Here is an 8516-nt window from a genome sequence, read left to right on the forward strand (position 1 = left end):
TTCGCCGACGCTTTAAAGCATCGTTATAAATATTTTTTTAAAAAAAAAATATTTTAAAAAATATTTTGAATCCCTCAGATTCCTCCCAATTTCCTCTCCGCCTCCTTCATCGCATCCCTCAGATCCCACAGATGCCCCATGCTCGCGCCCAGATCCATCTGCACCACGTCGACCCCCTCGACGCCGGCGATTGCCTCGATCTCCGCCAGCCCCGCCGCCGTCTCCACCTGGCACATCACCAGCAGCTCCTCGTCAACCCGCGCCAGGTAGCCATCGTCGATGCCGTAGGCGGAGGCGCGCACCACTGTGTCGGCGGACCCGCGGACGCCGCGCGGCGGGAAACAGCAGAATGAGACGGCGAGCTCGGTGGCGCCGGGGGACTCGATCATGGGGAACATGAGGCCCTGGGGGCCGGATGGCCGGATGGTGGAACTGAAGGTGAAGCACCTCAGCTTGGAAGATTGCAAGATCTCATCCTCGCTACGAGAAGTCAGAGCAACCTTTCGCAAGATCACCGCCCAAATCTATAGCCCAAGAAAATCGAAAGACCCAAACAACTCAAGCACGCAGGCAAAATAAATGATCATGAAACTTTCTAATTAAACTAGCTGACTGATAGCAAGCAACAAATCTTTTTAAATTGAAGTATAACTCTCTAAACAGATCAAAGCGCAACAATCTCAACTTAAAGACCCCCCAAAAATGGATAAAGTCATCCAAAAAACCATAGCCAAGCATCAAGAGGCCTCGAAAACCAAAAAGCCTCACCAGTTCATCATCATACCTGAAGCTGAAGCGCTGTGGCAGGGGCTCTCCGCCTTGATCCTCGCGCTCCAGCAGTTCCCCATCAACAAGAACCCGAACAAAGATGCGCAACCAAACGAGAGGAGTCCGCCGCCAGATCCGCAACCAATACCACCGGATCCGGCCACCAGACCCTCCGCACCTCCCCTCCCTACTTCCGCTGCCGGATCCGGCGACCGAGCCGGGGCGGAGCTGGCTTTCTCGTGGCTGGAGCGGGAGGGCGGCGAGGGGGAGGGGTTTTGAGCGGCCCGTGGAGGGGAGAAGAGGCGATGGAGAGTAGTTTTTCAAGGGGTGGGTGGAGAGGGGGGAGAAGGTCATGGCAAGGAAAAGGAGCCCCATGGGAATGCGGTCCGATCCCGAAATATTTTACGACAGCGTGAGGGTGGCTTCTGACAAGGGATTGACGACGCTTTTCAGCGTCATCTTAGGCCTACGATCCCGAAATATTTTACGACAGCTGTGAGGGTGGCTTCTGACAAGGGATTGACGACGCTTTTTAGCGTCGTCTTACGCCTACGATTACACCGACATGAATTAGCGTCGTTTTTTGCCTTAGTCCCAACCGAGCCGAGCAGAAAGAGACCGCGTCCCCCACGAGGTATTGTCTGCTTTGGGCGCTCCGGTCCGCGCGTCCAGCGCTGACGGAGGGAGACGTTTCCGGCCCGCGCGTCCAGCGCTGACGGGGGGATTGCCCTCACGGTTTTGTCCCACAAAAGGGCCCTCGTGAGGAAAAAGCTTCGCCCTCCTCATTATAAGGCACGGAACCTTTCCGCTCTAGCCGATGTGGGACTAAATTCAAGGCCCCCTCCCCCCCCACAACATAGCCCCCCCAGCGGGAAGGTTCCGGCCAGGTTTTACCCCAACGGGCCCCCACAGTCCTGGAGGGTAGTCAATGGAGAGAGGAGGCTGGCCCTCCTTCTAGCGCCATCTGTTGCGGGATTTTCACCCCGGCAACAGCCTTAGTCCCAACCGAGCCGAGCAGAAAGAGACCGCGTCCCCCACGAGGTATTGTCCGCTTTGGGCGCTCCGGTCCGCGCGTCCAGCGCTGACGGAGGGAGACGTTTCCGGCCCGCGCGTCCAGCGCTGACGGGGGGATTGCCCTCACGGTTTTGTCCCACAAAAGGGCCCTCGTGAGGAAAAGGCTTCGCCCTCCTCATTATAAGGCACGGAACCTTTCCGCTCTAGCCGATGTGGGACTAAATTCAAGGCCCCCTCCCCCCCACAACATGAGAGTGTGCTGGAGCAGCTCAGCTCAGAGCGAATGTGGTATTGTCCGCTTTGGGAGCCGTGGGCGCGGAGCTCGCACGGGGGCGGACCCACCTGCAGGCGCGGAGCAGCTGGACAGGTGTCCCTCACGGTTTTGTCCCCCCGTAGGGGGGCCCTCTTTTACAAGCGTCGCCACATTTAGATGATAGACCGAAAATTGCCGACGCTTGTAAAAAGCGTCGGTAAAAAAGTATCGGTAAAACCGACTTTTCCTGTAGTGGCAGTACACTATTAGACACGGGTGTTGCTCATGTATATTAATTATACTAAATAGATATGCCTATTGACCTAATTTTAGTTTTCGAGCACCTAAAGGACATTGCTCTCATGCGTAAGCCATCTATGCTTAACCTTCATTCCTATTATATATAACTCTGGTTGTTCGGCATCCTTAACAGTATATGGTGCATATAAATATTATATATATATATATATATATATATATAGAGAGAGAGAGAGAGAGAGAGAGAGAGAGAGAGAGAGAGATTACACAAGACATCATCACCCTGTCCAATATGCGTTTTTAATGTGAAAATCGGAATATGAAAAAAATATTTTTAAAACAACCAATGATAACTGCTTGAATGCTCATGTTTTAAAAAAATTCTTTCTATTAAGCTTTGCATGATAGAATTTAGTTTAGCCTAAAATATCTTAAAAGTAATTTCCGATTAGGCAGAGTATATTATATATATATATATATACATGCATGCATGTATGTATGTATGTATGTATGAATCAATTAGTTTGTTTTTTGTTTTTTTTTGATGCAAGATAGAGGCTAATTTGCCCATGAAGTCAGAAATAATAAGAGCATTCTGTCATTCTACGAAATCCCTATTTCATGTTAGGGACTCCTACCTACTCTCCCTCTCGCACAAACTTCTTATTTGTTGACCAGAAGGTGCAAGCGAAAGAGACAGAAACCAAGACACAAACCAAGAGATATCCTGGTGAGTCCCCCAAACCCATAAAACATTAAATTATTCATAGGTGAGTGGGTGAGCCACCTTTGCCCCCACCCACCCACCCACCCACCCACCCGATATATCAACTGCTCATAGTAATCTCACATAAACAAAACCGGTTGAATCACCAAAAAGTAGACTATTTTTTGGCAAAAGTTTACTGGTGGATATTTTTCATCGGCTCAAGCACTTGTTTTCATATTTAAACTAAAATTTTTATAAATTTTTATAGGTTAGATCACTACAACTAACAAATTATAATATTACAGGCTAAACTAAATTTGTATTTATAAATACTCAAACATAAATTTAGACTGAATCACTCTAAAATTTTAGAAGGAGACAAAAAAAAAAAATCCAACAGATCTTCAATATTGGTATCATGTATTTTAATTTGTTTCGATGACTAATAACAACTATTATAATAGTAATGTACAAATAATATTTTTTATTCATTTAAATAATAGATACAAAGGTTGAATTATCATGTACCCACCAATAAAAACTTTAGCCCTCAAATTGTAACTTATAAAAAGTTAGAACATTCATCTACTAACAAAGTAACCGATCAAAGTATTTCATAAATTTTATTACCGAAGAAAAGGAGCAACGGTCTATCACGGTGTATTGAAATCAAATCCCATTAATTACAATAAATAAAAAGACCACGAGTGCAGAGGACAAGAAGATCATGACGTCAGGACAAGAAGATCATGATGTCATCTTAGCTCCATCCTGGATCGATCCATCAATACGCCCAACGGCTGTGGTCAGACATACGAACAGTACCCGCTATATATTCCTTGTAGCTAGAATGTATTTATTATCCCTCCCTATATTAATTAATTTTTACTTGCATGGCTATATTGCTTAATTTTTACCCCGGGTTACACCAGACCGACGTCAAGGACACTGACTAATTTGGATGCGATCGCTGGAGGAGATATGAAGAGGAGGTGGAGACAAGAAGGTGACCGTCGCCGTCAGACGTCGACGCTGCAGGAGGTGGTCTTCTGGAACTGGAATTCCTTGGTGGAGTTGACGGTGAAGAAGGCGGGGCAGTTGACGTCGATGTGGTAGTTGCCGGAGATCCAGGTGCCGACCTTCCACCGGAGCCTGCCGTCGATCTTGAAATAGATGAGTATGAATCCGGCGGACTCGTCCTGGTCGACGGCGACGGCGAGGTACTGGGCGAGGGGGACGTTGTTGCCGTAGAGGTAGGGGGACCAGACGCTGAAGTCGTCGTGGCCCTGGTAGCCGGTGGGAAGGGCGGTGGCGGCGGTGATCTGCTGGCCCTTGTAGTCGGCGTAGACGTCGAGGCGGTCATAGTAGATGCCGATGCGGTCGTTGGGGTTGCGGGAGCCGATGGTGATCTGGACGGTGAAGGAGAGTAAATTGGGAGCCGCGAGGTTGAAGTTGGTGACGGTGGCGTCCTGGAGGTTGAACCTGGGCTTCGACGGACGGAGGACCAGCCAGATGACCAGGATCGCGAAGAGCACCACGATGATGAGGCACAGGAAGCAGGCAAACAGGCGGCGGAACACCTTGTGCCGCTTACATGGCCAGTACCCGCCGTGGTTGCCGCAGTCCTTGCCTGACATCTTATCTACTTATCCTATCTACTCCGGATTGGAATTGAGATGGGAATTAGAGAGGTAAGAGAGGAAGGGAGGAGAAGGCGATGGTGGTGACTCAAACCAAGAAAATTGAGACCTTGGAAGATGGCAGGGTGGAGGATGAGTTAGTAGTTTTGCTAGCAGCAGCGAAGGGTATTTTGAAGAGGGGAAATGAAGATAGGCACGGGAATTGGTGGCGAGTCGCAATCCACGACCGTGAAATCGCGAAAGAGACGTGTTATGATGGGCTACACCGACTAAGGCACTGGTCGTCGATCCGTTAGACCCACTGAAATCACGGTGGATATGTTGGAATGGTGGAGATGGACCAACGATTAATTGGACGACCTAGATCTCTCCGCACTAATTTTTTTTTTTTTAAAATGCTGCACACTTTATGTCACGTTAGAAACACTCGAACATATCATGTTTGGGTCATTAAAATATAGAAAATTAGATTTTCTTGATGTGAAGACGAAATTATGGGGAAAAGAAAAGAAAAGGACTCTAGAGAAGAGACCGGTGCTTAGCGGAAAAAAAAAAAGAGACCGGTGGTGGCTGTGGAATTTGAGCGGTTGAAGCCAGAGATACCACTAATGAGTGGGGCCCACTTTTCATAAAAAAGAAAAAGGGAAATGACGGAAGAGAGAACAGAATTGCCGACCGACTTTTTTTTTTATGGAAGAGAGAACAGAATTGTCGTGTCAATTGAGTAACCATGCGAAAACATATACAATGACCACACTACATGGCCGGCTTACATTTTTTTTTCTAAGCTCTATTATATTGGCCTCAAGAAATGTGGGAAAATCATAAGCATAACTCGTTTTGGTGTTACTCGTTTAAGTTCATCTTTTATAAATTTATAAATTTTTCAAATTTTTAGAAAAAATAAATTCCTTTTAAACATAAGATTTTTTTTAACATAAAAGATGGAGATATAGAATGGCATGTTAGGTGGAGTAGATCAAGCTGCCAACCCGGAGCAAATACCAAACAAAAAATAGAAAAAAGATGTTGGAAGAAAAAATAATTAAGAAAGAGAAAATATTTATTAAAAATTGAGCCACGCTCTCTTTCACGTCTTATCAGTAAGGACAACTCACACTCTCTTTTTCCTTATTTTCTCACGCCACAAACTTAAGGAGACCTCAAAAGTTCTTTTAAATAGAGATCATACGGGTAGGATACTTGATTCCTATCCAAATTCAAAAACCAATATCCATTAAAAAATAAGGCTTGATGATAAATTCTAATAGGATTAGGAGTTGACAATAAATCTCAACACTCTTCTTTATTGCGAAGTCTATGCTAGCAACATTGAACTTGTCAATGTCATGAAACACCACAGCAGCCATGCCATAGCAACTATTGCCAATATCGTCACAGTAACAATAATATGTAATATTTTATCAAACTAATAATTGAATAGCAAAACTTTTTTATTAGCTCAAAAAATAATTCTTTCATCGGCTCGTACTCTTCGATGCATATGTCGAAGACATTTGATGTTCTCTAAACTTCTCTTCAGCACAAGCTCCATGATTACTATATCGAGATTCTCATAGAACATCTAGTTACGCCCGCGAACATCAAGTTGCTTGCTGCAATTGATGCTTGCTAGAGCGCCAGCTGTTGCGGTGGTGGACCCTTGTTAGAGAAAGCACCATCACCATTGGCTCCTCAGCCACCATAACAATCAACAATAATCAGTGTGGCCATAAGCTTTGCTTCCCCATTAGACCCTCGAATAACAAAACAGCTAGATGGGTTGAGGTTGAAGGTGGCCTTTTCATCGAGGTATTGCTCACAAATGATGGGCTTAATAACATGCTCCGTGGCGTCCTGTATCACGAATCCATATGTCTTCATGAGACACTCAAAAGTAGCCATGATGAAGTTCCGGAGGACCCTGAGGGAACTACGAGATGACATGAAAACACCCTCGATCTATGCAAATTGGAGAAGCCTCTTGAGGACACGGACAACAACGATGCCAGTACTAAGAGCACCATCAGCACCAATAGCTTCCTCTCTGTGTAGTCAATTCTCCATTGTAGCACAAAAACCATTGAAATAGGATGCTCTAGTATCCAATCAGTGGGCTTCGAGCCACGACTCCAATAAATCAACATCCACATACCTGTCGAGCACCGGACGCCATCATCGCAAGCAGGGGATGATGTGCCCGGGGGCAATCTCGACCCAATGGTGACCCGTAAGATTTCTCAAAGATAGTTTCATGGAAGGAAACTATAATCTCTACACCTCCCATGAAATCCTCCTGCAAATCTTTCAAACAAATATCTTCTAAACTTGATACCGCATCCATTTGAACAAGTTCCTTATGCTCCAATGTTGATTTTTAAACTGATCAATTTTGCTATGCTCTAAGTCTTCCAAACTTGATCCAGTCTAGGCCTGTTAACGAGCCGAGTTGCTCGGACTTGGCTCGGGCTCAACTCGAGCTCGAGTCGTTAGTCAAACGGGCTCGAGCCCAACCCCAAAATGAGGCCCGTTTAAATCCGAACCTGAGCCCGAGCTCAAGCTCGAGCAACTCACAAGCCTAAACTGAGCTCATGACTTAACAATGCTCACCGACGACCAAGGGGCAGCTTCAGGATCCGACAGTCGAGATCGCGCCCATGCTCCAAAATCCTAACCATCATCCCCAGCCTAGGCTTTAAAAGCTCCAGCGGCTGGTACTCTGCTGTGAAGGCCCTCCTCTCCTCTCCTTCTCTCCAACCCAAGGCCCTCCTCTCCTCTCCTCTCCCCTCCGCCAACTACATGTTCGACACTAACAAGGGGCGGATACGGATCTGGATGAAGGTCGCTCTTGCGATCGACGTTGTCCTGCTCTGCGTTAGGGTGGGGAGAAGGTGGTGTCGGCGGCCCGATCTGGGAGAAAAGACAGAAATCGCCCTCTGTCTCTCCTGCAACCCTGTCCTCGAGCCACGACGCCCTCTTCCTTGCATTAATCCTTCTCTCCACCAACCCTATCTGCTGCAATTTCTCTCCTCCTCTATCCTATCTTCTCCGATCTGCTGCATTTACGCCACAATGATCTCCATCGCTCCCTATTTAAGCCATTCCTGTCTTGTTCCTCTTCGTCCCCATCTTATCTGAACTGATCCCTCTCAGTTAATGACCCCATAACCTCTTCTTCTCTATTTCTTCCAGTTTTAGAGGGTTTCAACATCGCTAGATTAAATCTTGGACTTCTTCTCCTACAGGGACAGTGGTGTGAGCCTGAAGAAGAGGAGCTCGATCCGCTGCCCCGAGGTTCATCTCTTCTCCCAAAACTAGGTTTCCTTTCTTTTTTTCTTTTTTTTTAAGTTATATATGGAGTTTCGTTGAACGTGGTTCCTTGTCTTCTCCATCTTCTTCTTCTTCATAGTTTACTGCATTCTATATATGGATGTGCATTTTGTGTGAACTTCTTTAACGAGCCGAGCTCAAGCCCGAGCCTTTGCTTTGCCAAGCAAGCCCGAGCTCGAGCCCAATACAAAGCTCGGTACCAAGCCCGAGCCCGAGCACAAGCCTGAGAATCTGTGAAACGAGCCGAGCCCAAGCCTAAGCTCGTTAACAGGCCTAATCCAGTCTTGAACTGATCAAGCTCCCTCTGATTCAAATCTTCATCTTTAAACCAATTCTGATCTTCTTCCAAATTTTTAGGAAAGCCTATACCAAAATTCACTCTTCAAGCAATTTTTGTTTAGATGTCCACCTTGCTAAAACTTGAATGGACAATCGCAGGAATATCCCACTCTTTCTTTGGCTATTGTATATCCTGGATATTGAGATATTTTTTTTTATCAACTGAAACTTGAATAATTCATATCACTTTTCTAGATTTCAGATT

General features: G+C 46.1%; 3 protein-coding genes across 3 annotated transcripts; all 3 read right to left on the bottom strand.

The window, feature by feature from the left end:
- Window positions 1-74: 74 nt before the first annotated feature.
- LOC120105018 (2-keto-3-deoxy-L-rhamnonate aldolase-like) lies at window positions 75-389 on the bottom strand. Its single transcript, XM_039117066.1, has one exon. It carries the CDS (start codon window positions 387-389, stop codon window positions 75-77), a length of 315 nt encoding a protein of 104 aa, XP_038972994.1.
- Window positions 87-1149, bottom strand: LOC120105021. The gene is made up of 2 exons (XM_039117068.1): window positions 785-1149; window positions 87-524 (listed from the first exon to the last, which is right to left on the bottom strand). Exons 1-2 carry the CDS (start codon window positions 1141-1143, stop codon window positions 512-514), a joined length of 372 nt encoding a protein of 123 aa, XP_038972996.1. The 5' UTR covers window positions 1144-1149; the 3' UTR covers window positions 87-511.
- Window positions 1150-3599: 2450 nt separating this feature from the next.
- LOC120105022 (NDR1/HIN1-like protein 1) lies at window positions 3600-4783 on the bottom strand. Its single transcript, XM_039117070.1, has one exon. The coding sequence runs from the start codon at window positions 4637-4639 to the stop codon at window positions 4022-4024; it is 618 nt and encodes a 205-aa protein (XP_038972998.1). The 5' UTR covers window positions 4640-4783; the 3' UTR covers window positions 3600-4021.
- Between the last annotated feature and the right edge of the window lie 3733 nt (window positions 4784-8516).

The sequence above is a fragment of the Phoenix dactylifera genome, unplaced genomic scaffold (assembly GCF_009389715.1).
Source record: "Phoenix dactylifera cultivar Barhee BC4 unplaced genomic scaffold, palm_55x_up_171113_PBpolish2nd_filt_p 000171F, whole genome shotgun sequence".
Classification (NCBI taxonomy): domain Eukaryota; kingdom Viridiplantae; phylum Streptophyta; class Magnoliopsida; order Arecales; family Arecaceae; genus Phoenix; species Phoenix dactylifera.